The following is a 21057-nucleotide window of genomic DNA, read 5'->3' as shown; positions in this document are numbered from 1 at the left end:
TGGGAAATAGGCATATTTGTTTTAGTGCTGAGAGTTAGACGAGAAGCTTGATACCTCACTCATGTACAGTATGTCTGCTTATTATGTAGCTAGTAAGCTTAGCATAAATTGGTTGGCTGGTTTCTCAGCTGGATTACACAAAAACTAAAGAAGGGATTTCCACAAAACTTGGATGGAGGATGGATCTCAGCCCAGAATAGACCCAATTAACTTTTGGCGTGGATCCACAGACACAGACTGAAGGGATGGAATTTTTTCCCTCTTTCTTTAACTTCGACATTTTGGTTAATTTCTCAGGGAATAATGCATGGGTCTTGATGAAAAAAAAACTTGCCTTGGCAAGAAAGCGAATAAATGTATTTCCTGAAATGTCAAACTCATCCTGATCCTCATGATTATAACATGCTACAGTGTCTGCACGAGCACAGATCGATTTTTAAAAACGCCCTTTACGCGTCAAACAGCTGCAGACTCACCTCCCTCCCCCGGGCAGGGGATGTGTTTGTGAGTCTTGCTCCGGATGGTAGCGCAGGATGGGGTGAGGAAGGTGGTGCTCTCGTCCTTGGAGCGTCTCTTGGACTTCAGCATGTGAACGGTGACTTTGTACTTGCAGGAGAACAGCAGGCCCGGGAGGTTGATGTAGTTCTCCTGAGCCAAGAAACACATTATTCAGCCATGATGACTTTGACATGTCACCCAGGTCAGGTCCCATGGAGCTTCAGAGATAATTAAATACACAGCGCCAGGGCAGATCGCATTCCCACTAAGGCTGCAGGAACATGCCCCACATTACAGGACCACTTTGAACAGTCACATGGTCGGGGTTAGACCGCTATTCTTCTATTCAGCTTACAATAAGAATGATTTTTTATCGCTTCCACATGTGGTAAAACATGAGAAGAACTTAATTAACAAGCAGCGAGCAAAGTGAACTCATGTGTAATCTGAAAGGGGAATGGCCTGTAAATCCATGTTAATGAATTCCGTGCAGCAGTCTTCGACTTTACACTCATTTCAAACTTTAATCTTCTATTGATCTCAACGAAAAATGCCTTTCTCATCTATTATCGACGAAACCAAAATAAAATTCGCGCTGACTAGAGGATTTAGATCTCGCTTTTGTAATAAGGAGGTTCTACATTAATAGGCAGTCCCTTGAGAAATGGTGTGTGTATATTCTCTCTGATATGGAACAGCTTTGGTTAAAAGTGAATGAGGCGCTCTGCTCACATGAAAGCACGATCCTGGAAGCCTTCCCAGTGATCTATAGAAAATGTGAACGTATATTTCCTAGCAACCAGCGTGCCGGTCCCCGAAGAATGTGTTGACTGCCAGGCCTCTGCCATCTTGTATCAGCCTGAGCCCCAACAGTTAACCCCCCCACCCCCAGACTCCTCCAACGCTTACGCAGACCCCTCTGCACCCTAAAAGAAAGCCCCAGGCAGGAGCATGTCCGGGGCCGTTGGAGGTGAATGATCCCTCTATTCCGGGAAACAATGTTTAAGTAAATGTGTTTTATTGGCCAACACACCACATGCCTGACCACACGACTGACTCATAATATTCAAAACAACAGCCAGTGATTTGCCCGGTGCAAATCCAACGCAACAGGGCTCCGGCTCACACACTAGAGTTGTTTTCTTTAGCGAGAGCTGTCCTTTTCTAAGCATCAGACAAAAGGTTAGGCACGTGCTTTGCTTATGGCACAGCGCTGCTGATCAAGCCGTAGCTCTGGGCACTGCACTGTGATCAGACGTTGTGTGAAACGGCGGCTGGAGACAAACCTGCGTGACGGATTTCTCTGGTCCTCGGGTCTCGTTGTGGCTGCAGTACTCCGGCATCCACTGGACATGGTAGCGACTCACAGTGGGGTCTGAAACAAAGAGGGTGAGATGAGAGGATGTGGCACCACAAAGACACGACTCAGCGTTCAGATCATCAGAGGATTCTGCATTTTTATGAAGTGTAAAGTTACAGGGAAAACTTTTACTTAAATCAAAGTCTGGTCGTATTAGGGGCAAAACGTTCTAAAGTGTTAAACATAAAGTTTATGCAAAGTACATCATTTCTGTCGCAAGGGATCTTTCAATCAAAACAATAACAAAAGACAGAGTTGTATTATTACTGTGAAGTAGCATGGGATCATGAGTGAGCAACAGAAACAATATCAAGAACAGGGTGGCTTGCAAGCTAGTGTGTCGACTTCCTTCCTCACTTTATGAACTCGCATCTGGTGTTTCAACTAGAGGGGATAAAGTGGATTTGACGGCATTGACAGACAGCCAAATGAAAAAAAAAAAACATTACCTAGAATAAAAATATGGATTTCTCTGAGGTTTGAACATTGTTGGAAACTTTTGGGAGAATGTCAGTACACAACTCAACAAAATACATTAAAAAAAAGGTCTAGCTGTTTTCAGACAGTGTTGTCAGTGTAATATTATTCTATTTGTGACAACAATTTTTGTATCCGGTTCATTCACGAAGCCAAAATGGCAAACGTTTGCAGGTCCCAGGTTCTCAAATTCAATGATGTTTCTCTTGATATTGGCGCAAATCATGCTTTGGACTGTTGACTGATAAAACAAGATGATTCTGGGTTCAGTATTTTCTTACTTTTTATAGCTTAAACAACAGTGTTGTAAAAAGAAGCCACAAATCATACTTGAGTAAAAGTAAAGGTATCGTGCTTAAATCTTACTTTGGTAAAAGTCACTCTTAGGCAAAGTACTTGAAAAAAAGGATCTGATATTTACTGTACTTCAGTCAAGCTGGCAATACATATATTAAAGTATCAGTTACACATACATTTACATGTAGGCCCTTTGCATGTACTATAAAGCAACGGTTGACTGATTATTAGATCTGATATCCAGCATATTTCTGATCACTGGAATCATTGTTGTACCTTCAGACAGTACATGAGTAAATGTTGTGTTACGCTGAACAATAATCAGATACGAAAGACAATCTGACAGACTGAAATGATCAGCTGATGTCTACCTCACAAACTGCAACACTCCCTATCTGAGATCCGATATCACCACGTCCATTATCGATGATCACGATAACTCGAAATAAAAAGGAACTTGAAACCACTTCCTTCTTTGTCTTTGCGTTAGTTTTTTGCTTGCTGAAGGCTAAACTCCCAAAGATTTTGCATTCTCATTCTCGTTTGGCAGCTTCGGTCATGCTGGGACGCTGCGACTCTCTCCGCCGCAGCACCGCTCGCTTCATTACTGTACAGTAGCGCCTCCTGAGCTCATCAGCTGTGTTTATCCGCTCATCACCCTCATCTTATGTTACTAGATTTATTATTCATTCAGCTGTGTCGCTTGCATATGTGAGATACTTCTCCGATTAATAATTGAGTTATGCTATGTTCGCCCCTCGGCGCGGGCCTGGGTTGTAGTGGGGGAGATAAAAGGGGTCCTTTGAAGGCTTAGACACAGATCTGGCACTAGGAGCCCCTTAGGTCCTTGGAAGCAGAAGAGAGGAATTACAGGGAAGCGGGAAATCGGGAAAAAATAAACAAGATATGCTGAGCGGGGTCTGACGGAGAGGGGAAGTGGTATGTAAAACAAGAAATGGGACATGGAAATCAGGTAGAGAACACAACCTCGCCGGTGTTCTATAAATCATGGCTGGAAGCGAGCCTCAGAAGTGCCGCCACCGCCGTCCGGACTGCTGTCTATTGTCTGGGCGCTGGGCAGACAACGATATATTATCTGAGCTGGCAGTACAGTAAGGCTCTCTGGAGACGACCCAGAGGTCCGGGCTGCTCTGGATCACAGAGACAATGAGTGAGAGTGTAATCACGGTTCAGTTAACCTGTCCCTTTTGTCCGTCACACAAACCAGATGTCCAGAGACTCTCAACTCTCCGGGCCATCTGCACGTCTGTATGTTTACAGTAGTGGAACGCAGGTTGTGGAGAGTCGAAGCCGGGGGTCACGGCTCAGACTAATGAGTGGCAGTGACACACACACACACACACGCTGCAAACAAGAGCGAGAAGGAGAGAAAAAACAAGCTGGACCGGGATTAACTCTGCGATTCCCCAGCCATGCTTGATCCCCGTCAGCATCACTCAGCTCTCGGAGTCCAGGCCAACCTCGCTAACAGCTCTGGGCCAACTCCATCTTCCCCTTCTCTCTCACTCTGATTCAGCAGTTGGTGTCTCACCAGGCCTCTCCTTCAGCCAGGGTTTGCATTCTTGACTCTAAGATGTGGAGTTTGGCTGAGGCGATGACATATATTAGTAACATAACATAGACCAGTGAATGGGACTTGACAGGTTACCCTGAGAGCATGGCTTTCAAGGTTTCCATATTTCCACTCTGGTATTAACAGAAGGGCTGGGGGAATGGACGCCGCTGGGACAGGCATTCCTATAGGCTTTAACCCCTTGCGGTGCTTCAACCCGTGACCGTTCCTGTTACCTATGACATCAGGTCTTGTAAAACAAAATGGGCCGCTTCGACTCTCTAGGATCTATTAAATACAGCTGTCAATAAATCCCATCGCACGGCTACGCTCTGTGTTTATTGTTCTTTACTAAACGGTGGCTCCGCTCTACCGGCCCGTGTGCGCAGGTTTACACCAATCTGGCGAGCACAGAGGCACGTTGTTTCATTTACTCCATTTATACCGTCCGATGCTCCGTTTACAAAAGGAATCCTTCCATTGTTTGAGTGACTCAGAATCGCTTTACTGCGGTGCACATGAGTCACGGTGATTGATAGGCATAACGAGGTGCTAATTGGATTCTAACGAAGCAATAAATCAAAACAGTAGAGAGCATACCTCCCCGGTTCTTCCAGTAGATGCGGACCTGCAGCTGGCCATCCTGGTAGAAGGGCGTCCCCACCTCGAGAGGGCCAGAAGGGCGTTTGGCCATGGTCGGACCGACAGGGGATATCTCCTCCTTCTTCGGCTTGAGCGCTGATTTAACTGGGAAGAGAAAGGAGAAATATTTGCCGCTGTAGCTAAGACACAACACTGACTGTTTTGTGGCATACGCTCCAGCTTGGTAACAGAAACACACAATTATGTCTTTGTAAGATCACAGCAGCTACAACACGCTCTTTATGCATAACTCGATGGGTACACACACACGGCACCATCCCTGCCAAGGTTAGAGGTTCAGTTCCCTCTCGGGCCACACATGCTCAGAATGTACACACTGGCAGCACTGAGGCTCTGTCTGTGTTTCCTAAACACACAGGAGCTCCAAATGAATGCAGATGTCAGCGTACCTTGGCCATTCCTGCTTCTTTGCAGTTCTCATGATGATTGTTTGCCCGAGGACTCTCAGTAATTTAGGAAAATTTAACTATCAAGAAATACAAACAAACAAAGGGAACATTGGATTCTGCGAGGCTGGTTCAGCCAATTCCACATGGTTCAGCAATCACAAAACTGCAGATGCGTCCAGGTTTGTGTTTGATTTCAGGTACTGCATGACAATGCAATTCAGCTGACTCTTTATTGCCTTAACCATGCCTATTAAGATGCCACATGTGCTGCATCAATTTCTGAGTAGACACTTGACCGATACTAGGATATTCAGGCCAAAAGTATTCACCAAATGGCATTTATGTAGTGGAACAAGAGTCTGCAGCCATGCCAGCAGCTCTGTGAGGCCTTTTCTTTTCTCATACAGTCTGACTAAAAAAGTTGCGCTGAACTACACTGTACTCAGGCCCAGCTGATTAAGCTAAATGCAAGCATGTTCACAATGACAGCTTACATGCTAGTTTTTGAGCTGGTTTATCACATTCATCATTTTAGTTTAGCATGTTAGCAAGGCGGACTGCCAGCTGCCAGCAAGTATTGAGGACCCATAACAGATCGGAAAGTGCGTCACCGGACCTAAAGCCCATTCGTCCGACAGCCCATTATTCCGAAAAGCAAATGCCCATTGCTCTAAAGGCCCTGTGATCTGAAAATACACATGTCTCGGAAGCTTTGTGCCCTTAATATCTGTGTGTTTGACCATGCAGTGAAGGTCGTCAGGTGGCTTCTGTTAGGTGACCTTTGTTGTCATAGTCAGGTGATTGCGTCATCATGGTAACAATTACAGACACATGGTTAATGTTGGGGAAACGATTGATCGAATAGCTCAAATGCAATATATGTCAACCTCACGGTGGTAGAATAAAAGTCAAAGGATCACCAAAGTCGTATGGATGCTTCAAATAGTGGATTAACTGACCGACGCTGCCATCCCTAGTGAATACAAAATATAACAAGTCCGACAGCTGAATGACCAACAGAAAATGAGCACCAGCTTTTACCTGACTCGTTATTCTGGTTGGTGCTGAAGTGGAGGGAAGCCTTGGCGCTCTTCAGTCGCACCTGTCCCCAGTACGTGACAGCCTGCAGCTCCACAGTGTAGCTGCTGTTCTGTTGAAGCCCCTCCAGATCCACCCAGCTCTGCGCCTGCGACAACACAAAACACTTGTTGGCATTTCTGTGTTACCACACAGTCACTAGAGGCCCCTTTCAAAGCCCTGTCATTGTCCCGGCCGTAGTTCCAGCTCGGCTCAGCCCGGGCCAGCCGGGGCCTGTGGGAAAGCCCTGCTTATTAAGAACACATGCGGAGCTGAGGAAGGTATCGTGGCGAGGAGATAGCCTTCAGGGCCTTGTGAGGGAGCCGTGTTATCAGAGCCTCCCAGGGCTTCCTCGCTGTGTTTGACTTGCAACATTCCACCAGCAGCGTGAGCTTGATGAGTTCTTGTTATTGACTGTGCGTGTTTTGACATTCCTCTACCAGCAGGCTGCTTTCAAAGCCCCGAGGTGCCAAAGTGGAAACCAGTAGTACATGTGTCAATAGGTGTCTGGTGTCTCCCACCTCTATCTCCTGTGTGCTACATCTGCTATTCATTTCATCAACTAATTCAGGAGAAGACTCTATAGAGGTGTGTGTGGACCGTCTAGACTATCTGTCTTTATGCTCGGGTCTCTAATTAAAAAGCTCTTCACTGAGACTGGACCACAGCTATGTCCGGTCACACAAACAAAACTGTTTAATGCAAAACTTATTCAGTTATTCATGTCAGAAGTGTGTGATTTTAGGACAGTCAGTGATCCCGCTCTAAGGTCAATACAACTTCTATGTGCCTATGGCCTCATCGCTTCACTCTGTGACAGTCCAGTCAATGCTTGCATGCATAATTGTGTAATTTTCTAAGTAAAAACATATTTGTAATACAATCAAAATATTAGTCTGTGGCTTTCTCAGCTCCCCAAGCCAAGGAGTCTAACTCTGTTAGCCTGCAGCTTGCCTGTTTGTTTAAGCTTTCATAACCAAATTATATTTATCTTTCTTTGTGATCGCAAGTGGGTTCTTTGTCTGTGTGACATCCCAGACAAAAGGCCATAAAAACTTTTCGGTCTGGTTGGGCCGCATAGTTGAGATTGTTCCAGCATGCAGAGTAAACTCTTCCAAGGAATTGACAGTCGGAATCGCTGGTATTTTTCTTTAAAACACGATATTTGTGTCATTACTGGAGAAATGTTTCTTGGATGTTGTAAGAATTTTAGCTTAAAATGTTCAAAAACTAAAATTATCAAGAGAATATGAAGAAACAATAGTGTTGACGTTTCGTCAAAGACATCTATGTACCATGTTGGAGTGCTAACTTTTGAAGTTAGCATGCAAACCAGCTAGCCCCTAGCCATTTTGTACCTCAAGAGATGAAAGCCCGAGACATGTACCATCACATGTACCATCCCAGTCCAGGCAGGGTCAGCTGATACGGCCACTAGCTGCACGGTTAACTGAGCTTACTAGCTAATGGCAGCAGTCACAGGCAACAGTTAGCAGCAGTTAGCAGTTATGTTTGGAGTATGAATTCAACAGGTGGCCAATTCTAACATACTTCAATATTAATGAGGTACTAACAGAAACTCAGAAATATTTATTTTTTTCCATAACTGAATAAACAAGCTGTTCTCAGAGGAAAATAAGGTCCTCAGAACACTGTTTGAAGCTAGAAAGGTGGCAGGGTCCGCCACATATAAACAAAGTTAAAGAGTATGAAACTGTGTTTGTCCTTTAATGTCAGTTTGTTTATTCAGTTTATTCAGTCATGACAAAGAAGAGAGTTTGTTTATTTAGTTTGTTAAGGCAGAAAAAAATCAGTCAATGAAGATCTTCCTCTTCTGATTAACATTTCTTCTTTCAACATGATATTTATGTCGGTGTTGGATAATGTCTCTTTGCCCTGTTTTGCAGAATCTCAGACACGCTGTGCATTAATGTAAAAGATAAGGACGGGACAGGAACTGTGAGTGTCATTACATAACCACTTGACTTTGAGGCGACTGTGAGCTATGTTAAAAATTAGACAAATGAATGTACCACTTCAGACTTAGCTGAATCACACAATCAAATGCTGAGTGGGAGAAAATGAAAGCTCCGAAATACCCAGAAAAATGTGAGCGATACAAATTGAGATATTTAAGAAACAAGACGGGCTATTTATCACGCTTAATGTGTTTTCTTTCAAAGCTTAACTGTGCGTTTAAAGGTTCTTTCATCAGTATAAGGAATTATAACAGTGAAGAACACATTGTACCAATCTGTGTGTGATTGATAGCCTCGCAAGTGTATATAAATAAATGCAACATCTATTCCATGTTTATCCTTTTTTTCCACCACATGGATATTTACAGTGACGTGTCGAAGCCACAGGCGAAGATGCTGAGATAATCCTGGACAAGACTTAGCGAGAGGAAAAAGAGGAGAAGGAGAAAGAAGGCGTCACTGAGACAGGCCGGGAAGAAGATTACCCCGTTGGTGGTCTTTCTCCTTTTCTTCTTGGATGGCACCATGGACTTGGTGGGCACGGTCCAGCTCCAGAACACTTTGTAGTGATGTATGGGGATGTCGGGCTCCTCTGGCAGGGTCCAGTTGAGACGGGCTGTCACGAGGCCTTCTTCGCCCACGGTCACGTTGGCGACGCGCAAGCTGGTCGGGCTGGGAGGGGCGGAAGGATCTGAAGACATGGCAGCAACATGAAAAAACACTTAGTACATCTGCAGACATTTAGAGGAAGACAAAGAGGGCCTCTGGTTCTTGTATGTGACAAATCTTGAACCAAGGCGGTGTAATTTCAGGTTGAATGTTTTACAGGCCGAGACACCTTTCACCACTTGAGGGTAAGCATGGCGGTTGAGGAGGGGGACCGGTGTGACACTGTGTAAAGTAATTAGTCCTGCACTGACAATCTGCCATGAGATGTTATGACAGGTGTCATGTCACGTCCATGACAAGACCTAGAGCGCAGGTCGGAGGTTAACAAACACATGCTGCTCACTTTGGCTCCACACTCGACATTCCTGTACTCTACCTAATGTGTGTGTGTGTCCAGTGTAAAAGCTGGTTCTGAAAGTATCCGTGTGTGCTGTGACCCAGCCTGCTGATGTCAGGAGGAGAGGCAGGGCCACATGCCAGACACCACACCAGAGGGAATAGCCCTTTAATGAGAAAATGACTCACGCCACGGCCTCGTCTCCACCTGAAACACATTTAATCCGGCCCGAAAACACAAGCGGACTCATCGGTTCTCCATACCAGCTGATGTTGGCTGCTCAACATAAATAAGCAGTCAGTCCTTACAAATTGCCCCAACAAAGTAGTAGTAGTGCGAAATTGCAATCAGATGATACAGCCGCGCTATGTAAATAACAATGGCATGACAGAGCGGCCAGGAGCTCATCAAATCCATGACAGCTCCCATCAATCTATCAACGTTCTGGCACTGATTGGCCTGATTGGAGATCGGTTTCCATCCCCACAGCAGAATCCTTTTCCCACCTGGTGTCTGGCGCTGCCTGACAGCCGTCCAGAACGCTCAGGGGAGTGAATGTATGACGGAGGCTTGACAGGACGGGTCAACGCACACACACACACACTCACACACACACCAAACGCGCTAATACTTTTTGGATTTGGCACCGGTTTTTAGCGTTTGGCAGAACATGTAATCCGCTTGCAACATCTGCCAGAGTTCCACTCCTAAACAACTTCATATTAATGAATAAATAATACAAGTTTTTCTGAAGCTTGTGCATTAGAGGATGATAGATGACAGATAAAAAATTGGAAAGTGGTCCACACAATAGAGACACTCATCTGCATGCTATCAGACACTGGACTCAGGGCTACACAGGTTCACTTTAAAAATGCAGTTAGTATTAAAGGGGCACTGTGTAGTTTCAGAGAAGAAATTCACTCAATTTAATATTTACAATATAAATGAGGTAATAATACAAACTATTTTTCCATAAGTGAATAAACAAGCTGTTCTCAGAGGAAAATAAGGTCCCCAGAACACTGTTTGAAGCTAGGAAGGTGGCAGGGTCCGCCACATATAAACAAAGTAAAACAAAGTATGATATGAAATGTGTCGTCCTTTAAGGTCACTTTGTTTATTCAGTCATGAAAACAAAGTGACAAAGTTTGTTTGTTTAGGCCTAAAAAAAAATGAAGAAAAAAACTACATAATGCACCTTTAAAGTAATGTAACTTGATTCCCTCAATAGCAAACATATGGAATAGAGATTAGAGAAAATAAATGTCATTAAAATGACTGATATTTAATCTTAATAAAGAATGATGTGTATTCTGTAAGAATGTGCACATGTGCATGCTTACAGACTTGTATAACTGTAATCTAATTACATCTTTTCTGTAACTTCACTGGAATAAAGTATCCTCTTTTTGTATCCTCGTTATGTAATCCCATTACATGTATCCCATTACTCCCCAAGCCTGGGGCTGCATAAGGCTGACATTAGGTGGCCACATGGCTCTGCCTCTACATGTCAAACACACACACTGTCTAGATTGAATCTGATCCCACATCAGATCCAATCTAGACACAACATTATATTTACAAACCTGTAATCCCTTGGAACCGCTCAACAATTGGCCGTCGCCTTAACAAATGCCATCTGCAGCACAACACTGCAATTTAGTGTCATTCAACATTGAACTTGGAGAGTAGCAGCACAGAATGCCATCAGAGCTCGTTCGCTAATCTGTGGCAAAGATCTGAAGCGCTCCTCGGTTACGTCAGCCTCCTCTGGAAGCAAGACAACACTTGCATTCATTTGAAACCTGCAATATCCTGACTAATTCAGACATATTACATTTTATATGACTGTAAAGAGGGGGAAACCCCTCCTTTGAAGGCATAAATGAAGATCTGGTTGCAAATGCTCTGCACACCCAGTCGCTCCTCATTACTCGCATTTTGCTTGGCACTGGCATGAATTACTCTTTCCACTTAGCTCACTGGGTAATGTGTGGGAAAAACTGATTGACAATTCAGGTAAACAGGAGAATTCAAAGGTCTAATACCTGAATAAATAAACATGTCAAAAGTTTTTTTATGTAGTTTTGGAGAAGAAATTCAAACTCTGAATTTTAATATTTAAAGTATTAATGAGGTAATAATACAAACTCAGAAATATTTATCTTTTCCCAAACTGAATAAACAAGCTGTTCTCAGAGGAAAATAAGGTTCCCGAGAACATTGTCTGAACAGTGGCAGGGTCCGCCATATATAAACAAAGTAAAGTGTGTTGTTCTTTAATGTCAGTTTGTTTATTTAGTTTATTCAGCCAAGAAAACAAAGAAAGTCAATGAAGATCTTTCTCTTCTGATTCAGATTTCTTCCCCAAAATTACATAGTGCTCCTTTAATACCTGAAAACACTTTTTATGATTAACACATCAAAAAAGTGTTGATGTGTTAATAATCAGTTTGCTGCTGCTGTATGGAGCCAAGGAGTTGAGCATCTGTGACTAAGCCTCTGAAGAGATGAACGGTGCAGAAGGCAGGTAATTAAAACTTTTTTTTCTTTTTAAATAAAATACACATTTTCTTTGTCAGTGATAAAGAATGCTTGGCTGAATGTTCACCACATGCCCTTGGTTTCCAGATAACAGATAACAAGTCAAATCAGGTTTGAAAACTCTTTCCCAAACGCTCCACCTGTTCCAAGGTCTTAACCGTAACAAATGGAGGGCAGTGGGTGTCAAACAGGAACTCAGTCACAAAGCAAGGCCACACACACGTGCATAAGTGCACACACACACACACACACACACACACACACACACCGACCTCTGGAGGAGCGGAAGTGTTTGCTGGGCGCAGTGAAGCCTCGGGTCCCGTGCACGTTGACTGCAGCCACTCTGAACTGGTACCATCTGCTGGCTCTGATGTCGGCCAGTTGGACGCGCTCCTCTGCAGTCTGAGGGACAGATGGGGGGGAGAGCACACCGCAGGGGTCAGAGTTCGAGCGGGGTCAGAGCCCCGTGTGAGTTTGCTGCCACATCAGTCATCTGTGTGTTTCTCTTTGCCAAACTTTCAAAGACACTGCGACTGTGAGGAATGTGCAACCGCGTGCAACAGTCTGTCAGCGCGGTGCAGCACTTTCACAGCTGCAGCATGTGGCACGCTGGGACATGTGGAGCTGTGACACCAATCCCACACGTCTGATCAAAAGAATACCAACATTTGATGAGATCTAAAGACAAAACCTTCATCGAGTGTGTGCAGGATTCCTACCTGCGCCACAGTCTGCCACTCTGTGGCATCGTCCTCGCTGGGGTGGATGCCATAATTCCAGCGGCGCTGCACCACGTAGAGGACGGGCTCCACGGAAATGTTGAACTTGGACGACCAGCGGATCTCCAGCTGACCCGACGGCTGCTCCAAAAACACCAGCTCTTTCCTCGGCTTCAGCGGGACTCCTAAAAGTACATGCAAGGAAGACGATAGCGTGACAGGAGTTAATATCATCACTGTAGGTGAACTTCCAACATGAAATGTGTTGGGGTTTTTTTTTTGTACTTTCTGGGGTGGAAAGTGAAATGACACCATCAGAGTTGGACAGATACAGATTGAAAAGCGAGACATGACCTCACCGCAATAGATTTAATACATGCTGCGGGTCAACAGCATCATCTTTCTCCTGTGACAGATTGTGATATTTCCTGGCCGGGGTGGTGTGTTTGAGTTGCTGCGCTTCTTAGTGATGATACACGCCGTTTACATCAAGGTATGCGAGATGGCGCGCGGAACATCTCTCACTCCCTCAGTGCAAACATACACACATACATTTAAATCTCATCCGGATCATTGCGCTTCACATTCAGCCCTTTCAGACAAAGTCGACGCGGCCATGTGCAATAAATTAGAGATTTATTAAGTGCAGGACCGGGCCAAATGCTCAGCCAAGTCAGACCGACTCTCTCAAGTGGATTTATTGCAGTGGAGTCGTAGTGAGTTGTTGATTGAGCGTCGGGCATAGTGATAATGAGATGGAGATTGGAAAAGCAAGTTTGGAAGTACAGGAGAAGGCTGAATACATCCCGCAGTTCTCAATAAATCACACAGCACTCCAGACCATCATTTCGGACCTCTGCCGCTGCCGAGCGGCCCAACACCGCTCCGCATTTATCAACAGCATCAACGCACGCTCAAGGCTATTGCGCTGCGTGTCGGTAAACAACATAATCGAGACTGTGTTTTGCATGCAGAGCGCCTGATCTACTTATATCTCTATTCAGTCCTCATCCAGGGTATGTAAAAGTGATTGATTGATGCATATAAAACCTCCGGAAGATGGAGGAGGGTCCTTGAGTCACATGCATATGGAGTCGGTACTTTGTTTGGTGCCGCTGATAACAGCTTTCTGCACACTAACAGCTGGGGGTCATTGTGCTGCGGTTTCACAGCTCCACAGTGGAGCTCGTGCGCGCCTGTGTGCGTGCGTGCGTGCGTGTCACATTTCCTGCGCAATAACAAACACCAAGGTAACCGCAGCATTCCTCCGCTCCTCTCCGTCTTAGCTCATCTTCCCACAAAGTCGCACGAGGCACTCCTGCAAAGCACAAAAACCACACGCATGCACACAACCCCTCTCTTCCGCAATATGTAGGAGGGCGGCGAATGCACTTTCTCTCAGCTCCGCTCGTTCCAAAGATAACTCTCAGGGTCAGGTTCGGTCCAAGAATCACACAGTGTTTCATTTTTCAATGGCCGCACGCTTACTCCGAAGCATGATGTAACTGCTGCTGCGGAGGCTTCATCAAGAGCACGGTGTCCATTCATGTGTTAATCACGCCAACGATTACACTCGCAGGAATATAATTGTCAATACTCACGCACACACTGTCATAATGGCTGCTCTAATTACAAGGGGGGCTGAGGAGGAAAACACTGCAAACGCCGCCTGTAGCACAAGGGCTTACCGTAAATCGGAGGATGGCTCTCATTTAATTCGTTGTCAATCTGACATCTACATTTTTCACATGTTGTTTGATTTAACCACCCAACAACTCCTTTCCCTGGTGCTCTCACACATGGTGTTGAACTGTGTCTGGATTTGATCAGAAAAGACACATAACAAGTGGGATTGGTGCCATTTCTTTAAGCGAACAGAGAAAAAGATGTGAAAGTGAAACTGTTTTTATGCCTGAACAAACCGAATTAACAAACTGACCTGAAAGGACAACACAATTTCAAACTGTTTGACTTTGTTTATATTTGGCGGACCCTTTCCAGCCTCAAACAGTGTTCTGGGGACCTTATTTCCTCTGAAAACAGCTTGTTTATTCAGTTATGGAAAAAATAAATATTTGTGAGGTTGTATTATTACCTCATTAATATTGTAAATATTTAAAATTCTGAATAAAGCAATTTTATCTGAGGCACACCCCCACCAATACACAATGGATGATGGGCCACAGGGTCAGGCTCTACTGATCAAAAAGAAGGACAAGGATAGGAATAAGAATAAGAATAAGAATAAGAATAAGAATAAGAATAAGAATAAGAAGAATAAGAATAAGAAGAAGAAGAAGAAGAAGAAGAAGAAGAAGAAGAAGAAGAAGAAGAAGAAGAAGAAGAAGAAGAATAAGAAGTCTTGCTCCAGATCAAAAGCCCAGTGGGGGTCCAGTGTCTCCTCAGTTTTCCTCTCTCAGGGACAAACACATGGACTGGGGACCCTAACCTGAACACACACATCTGAGAATGATCTCACTGAGGGGAAACGCTCCATTTCTCCCCGCTTGTGTTTGCTAATGGCTTCCAGCATCATAGCTCATCACGGCAAAGACTACACACTCGTGCACACATAGAAACAATTACGCTCTTCAACCCATGAGCGCCTCATTAGACCTTTAACACAGAGGAGGACCAGGACGGGAATTCCATCCCGACTTTCACCAAAACGCTCGGTGCGATTCAGTGCGAACGCAGCGCCGACGGTGCTCGGTGTTCGGACTGAATCATCGGGCGGTGCCGCTCGATTCGAAGGTCTCGCGGCGCGCCGAATGCCTTTCATTGACAGGGTGACTGTATTGAAATTTTCAAGGTTACGCCTGCTTTCATCTTTCCTTCCGATTAACGTGCTGTTCACCTTTTGTGCGTGACATCCACCATGAAGTCCCTGGGGATTTTTTCCAAATCAAATATAAACACTAGCAAGCTCTTGTGTGTGCAGGAGCTCTAACTCTGAATCACACGCTGCTGCTTCTTTCGGCTAAACACAATAAAACACACTCACTGCAGTGTGATTCAAAGCAGCTACAGCCTATCACTGCCGCAGTTCAAAGCTTGATTTAGACTCATCCGCCACTGGTCTCACTTCAACATCTCCCCAATGTTATGGCCTCGGGCTGCCAGCAATTGTGTGCTGATAGTGTATATAATGTAGTTCCAGCTCCCATCTCCGAGTTCAGAGGCTCTTGGTTGTCTCACAAAACGACTCAGCACCCGGGTCGCCTTGGGCAGCGCTATTAAACCATTTTACTGGAGCAAAGATTCTTGGGTACATCTGTGTCTGCAAAACCCTCAAGCTTATCCAGCAAATTCGAGACCAAAGATTTGTTCCAATCTACAACAGAGACGGCGTGAGGGATGTGTGGGCGCAGTACAATGCGCAGAGACGAAATGAAGATTCACGGTTTCTAAAGCAAGTTCAAAAATGGTCCGAGATAATCTGCAATTTGCGTCATTGCGATTTACAATTAATGTCTGACAGAGGGGGATTAATTGGTTCAACGCTATTTATGAAAATTATGCAAACTGCGACAGTTTAATCACATTAAGAACAAGATGTTTGCACTGGAGCATTACCACACTGATGAAACGTCGTTCACTGAACAGGATAAATAGAGAGGGAGGGAGTGATGAACCGTGTTAATTTGGTCACTCTCGGAGCAATAATTAAATAACGAGATGAGACGCTGAGCGAACGCACAATTAAACAACTTTATCAGAGCAAACAGTCCGACGTTTAGACACTAAGTGCATCCCTTCTTCCTCCAGTTAATAAATTTGCGACTTCGCAATCATAATCTATCAACGCGTTTTAATCTAAACCTGCAGTAGCTGTTTTTTTGTTGCCACATGGGGGCAACGGACAAGTTGAGGGCACAACATTAACACGTCATCTTGTAAAGGGTAACTTCACCAATTTTTACACATTCAAGTGTGTTCCTTGTGGAGTAAAACTTCATATGTGGGGGGAAAAAAGGAGTATGAAGCCTTTTGTGGCTGCAGAGGAAGCTGCATGTAATCTGATAAATTTCATTCTGGGTTTTGAAAACAGTCCAGTGGGTGAAGTTATCCTTTGTAACTAGGGCTGGGCGGTATGGCCGTTAAATAATATCACGGTGTTTTTAGGCGGTATCCCGATAAACAATATATATCACGATATTTTGAAATGTCCTCAAAGGCACTTCACAAATGCTAGGATAAGGTGTCAAATCACAATATTTTGATACAAAACCTTGATATTAATATTGTGACAATATTGTAGGGATGACTATTGGTACAAAAATATGAACACAAACAGATTTTTGATTAATAATCATCAGTTATATGGATATAATGACTAAGTGGGTCAAGGCAAGTCAGAAAATCACATCACTTTACTGTAATGCAGCCTTCATAACAAGGAAAAGACAACACCTATGCCATATTGTGACGTAACAGTATCCAAAATCTTAGACGGTATATATCATATCACTTTAACAATATATATCATATATGTGTTAAACGCTGTTCAAGGGTCTATTTTAACCCAAACTATGTTCTCTCAACCTAATTAAATATTTGTGTTGCCTGAACCACAACTAAACCAAACCACTGACAGAAAAACAAAAAGAAACAGACAATAATAGGTAAACTTACTGCACTATATGATAATATGTTCCAATCAAGATATAAACCCTGGTCTCTTGAGTGAGAGTCGTGTACTGAACATATTCAGCCACAACAGCTTGTTTGAAATGTGGAGTTTGTCTCTTTCTTGTACACTGAGATGACGGTCCTGGAGCAACATTAATTATAATGTGTTAGGAACAACAACAACACGCCGATGCAATACAGTAACAAGGATCAGTGGGTTTATATTCTGAATTACTTCTCCATATGCTACTTTTCATTGTTTGTGGTGGAGTCTGCGTTTCCACACTGGAAGTTATAACCCTCAAGATTTACAAGCATACCCTGTTTTTGATACTATTTGTGGTGAGAATCTTTTCAGGAAGAGTCAGCCAATGAGTTTATATTGTGAAATTACCTCACTATATAGTAGTTTTCATTGCTTCATTCCCACATTGGACTCAAACTGCCTCCTCAAGGGATTAAACAATGCATCTATGAAATCCGTCTTTCCTGTTTTCAATTTCATCTCACTGATAACTGCCCCTCTGTTTACCGTTTCCTCTCCTCCTGGTGCACCTTCACATTAAAAGCATTCAACTGGCAAAACACAGGAGGCTTTTATTGTGAGGCAGTCACAGGAAATGGACATTTTGTTTTGCATCTCTGGACGGCAGATCAATTTTAACTGTTGCAGGGAGTAATGATACACCGAGGAGCAGCCAAACTGAGCTCTTGGATGAGGAAGTTGCAGGCGATGGGCTGCAAACCTCAAACTCAACAAGGTAACCGACTTCTTCTGCAATGCCCTGCAGCTCTATGGGAAACTGGAACGATGATCGATTGCACTGTAAACAGATACTCCAGTTGCTTTTTTGTTGTGTTTCTGATAAAGTTGCTGGTCAAGAAATCAACCAGGACAAAAATCTTAACTTAAAAACATTTGTACTCCAACATCATTTTATATTAACACAAAAAAGCTGCAAGTTACTCCGTCAGTGTTACCTTTGTAGAGGTTCTTAGGCAGCTGGCAGGTGTGGCCACAGCCGTTGGAGCAGCACTTCTTCACAGACGAACACTCTCCATCCTCCTCACAGCTCTCCACGCAGGCTGCTGCAAAGCCGCTGGCCTTCTCCGGGGCAGGACAGTCGCCTTGCTTCACTCCCTCTACCGACTTCAGGAACTCGCAGCTCGTCAGACACTCATAATGCTTCTTGGGAAAGAGGGGCTAAGGAGTAGGAGAAGGGGGAGGAGAGGGGAAAAATATATGTCAGATTACTTTTTAAGACTAACCTGCCTGGCTGCGAGCTGGCAGTTCTGTGAGCTAACAGGGATTGTCCTGTTTACATTTCAGCTTATGACTCACAGGAGCAGCGACTACATTAAACAGCTTTGATTCAGCCTCACGGAGTGCAGAAAGAGTTACTTCACACTCCTCTCAAACTTTCCTCTTACTGAATTTTCCAACTAAGCATGAATTTTAAAAAAAAAAATGCGAGAACACTCGTGTCTGAGGCAACCACGGTATTTGCGGTAGTGACATACCTCGCATAAATCCTGGCACTGGTTTTCCTTCAGGTCCCAGGATTCCTTGCAGGGCTCCAGGCACTGTGAAAAGGAGAAGGGTGTCAGTTCTTCAAAGAGCGAGCCACATCAAAGAGTCACCGCTGTGGAGATGGTGCTGGCTGCCTGACAGGCACCTCACTCAGCCACATCCCGCGCCCGTTCACGGCAACCGGTCACACCTCTTTTTGTCACAGAAGCCCGGCATACCTTCATAGAATATAAACAGTCTTCTTTCTACAAAAGCAAACACGGGGCAGAGGGGTTGTCCGTAATGAGTAGGCCGACACACCCTGTGTGCGCTGTGTCTAGAAATCTACCGATGCTTGGAAGTACCCTGGCGGATTCCATCTTCATGCCTCAACACCATGATGTCTACGCCTCATTCTTATACTGTCGCTTCTCCTGCTCATGTCTGGGCCTGATACGCGCTGGCACCACACTTCCCTATCGTCTGAGCAGAGAGCACTTAATAAATGATACACTTGATTTAATGTTCTTGGGATTCCCTTTTTTTTTAAAACACGTGGAACAAATTTAGTGAATGCTTGGCATGGGCATCGGCAAGTCGTGTTGCCAAACATAACGGGATGATAAAATTTTAAATGAGAGTTTACCAATCCTCCTGCTTTTAAATGCTATACCCTGAGTGAATCTAATTGAATAAAAGCAAACGGAATATAACACAAAAGCTCATGCGTGTCCAACAGAATCAGGCAGATGCCGCCGCAGGGACGGGGAAGGCGCTCAGATGGGGGCCGAGAGAAGCTCGGGTCTTATATGCTCCTGGTGCTGGCCGCCGAGCGCTGGTGTGAAAGAGAAGAGTAAGCTCAGTCAAACAGTCAAACGGCTGCCAGGCTGCTTCTGTGCTGCACTGGGGAGCAGCCCAAACCACACCAACCAGAGACCTGCCAAAGTCACTCATTCAACTCCATTTAATTTAGACTCCTGCACCGGCTACAGTAATGTCTGGGATGAGGTACAGCAGCACATTTTCAACACATTCTTCATCTGGGACAGTCCAGTATGTTCAGTGAGTGGGAGAGGGAGATATGATAGAGCAGATATGGAGATCTGCCATCAGCGGAGGTCCACTTTTAGCCCGGATAAGAGGCTCCTGAAAAAAGATCATCAGTGCAATATGTGCTGTTACGTAAGGCGGCGTGGTTAAATGAGGGCGCCTACAGTAGAGAGTGTGTTCAACACCAAGTTGATGTAAGAAATTTCACATCTGAGTCAGGGGGCCGGGGTTGTATTTACGACTTTAATTCGCTCATTAGCCGACTCTGTCATTATTATGCCATTGCCAGTGAAAAGTTTATTTGCTTTTTATGGAGTGCGGTGGACGGGCGCATGATGAAACGTAAACCTTGCTTCTGGAGGAACGCGCTGCAATCAGGACCGTGCACACGCCTGCCAGCGCTCGATTACAACCCGGGCCCTCTCTGCTGTGCCCGGCCTCGTCTCGGGCAAACCGAGAAGCCCTGTGTGGACAGTGTGTTGAGTGTTAAATAGCTGGCTCCAGAGGGCGGGAAGAGCGAGGGTATTTTCTTAATTACTTCATAGCAATATGGATATCTCTGCGGCGATGATATAAAACGTAACGCGCCAAGGGGGGAAATCGGAGACTTCGGAAGGAGAGCACGCAGTTGTGACAGCCGAGAGCTGCAAAAGAAACTAATGTGGTTTCTACACGGCTGATCAGGTGAAACCGCTGCAACACCTCAGAGATTTAAGAAGACATATGAGCTCAATTGCACCGTCCAGACAGTCTGTGCAGTTTTATCATCATCTGCTATTAATAATACGCTGACCTTCTGTCATTTATTCTGTTCTCGATTGTGTCCTCTGAGAGTGCAGCCCGCGGCGAAGACGAGCAGTAGCAAGCAACCTCAGCATCCTCACACAAGCCAGGCGCTAGAACAATGAGGTGTTGAGGCGATGGCTGTGTGCGCCTACACCAGTGTCTAAAGGACATGCAGCCAGCAGACGCACATGTTAAAGCCCCCCAAATCCCTTCTACAAATCACTGAACATACACACATAAGCCGGGGGGATCAAGCTCATTTTACTCATTGAAAGATCTTGTGTGCACCGGCTGAATGCATTCCACGGGCTTTTCTTGAGGACGAATCTCCTTCTGGTTCAACACGATCACAACTATGCAAGTGAAAATAGAATCATCGTTACCTCAAGATGCTCGGGCTTGCGTGCCAAGCAGCATGAATTAACACAGCACATTGCGTACCGAGGATATTGCAACACACATCAGAATGCTGGCTGTGTGTTTCGTGTTGT

At 44.7% G+C, this 21057-nt stretch overlaps 1 protein-coding gene across 1 annotated transcript in view; it reads right to left on the bottom strand.

Annotated features, from left to right (window-relative positions):
• The window catches only part of anos1 (anosmin 1), a 49103-nt gene that overhangs the window by 4345 nt on the left and 23701 nt on the right, over positions 1-21057 (bottom strand). The window contains exons 3-11 of the mRNA XM_084363002.1: positions 18742-18804; positions 18202-18424; positions 12589-12773; positions 12142-12271; positions 8799-9004; positions 6299-6443; positions 4806-4952; positions 1785-1873; positions 477-648 (exon numbers count right to left, since the gene is read on the bottom strand). Of these exons, the coding sequence (XP_084219128.1) occupies positions 477-648; positions 1785-1873; positions 4806-4952; positions 6299-6443; positions 8799-9004; positions 12142-12271; positions 12589-12773; positions 18202-18424; positions 18742-18804 (1360 nt within the window). The remainder of the gene's footprint in view (positions 1-476; positions 649-1784; positions 1874-4805; positions 4953-6298; positions 6444-8798; positions 9005-12141; positions 12272-12588; positions 12774-18201; positions 18425-18741; positions 18805-21057) is intronic.

This window comes from Pagrus pagrus (genome assembly GCF_965226575.1).
Source record: "Pagrus pagrus genome assembly, chromosome: 9".
Lineage (NCBI taxonomy): Eukaryota > Metazoa > Chordata > Actinopteri > Spariformes > Sparidae > Pagrus > Pagrus pagrus.
Note: the sequence above shows the minus strand (reverse complement) of the source record. Positions and strands in the feature narration are given on the sequence as shown.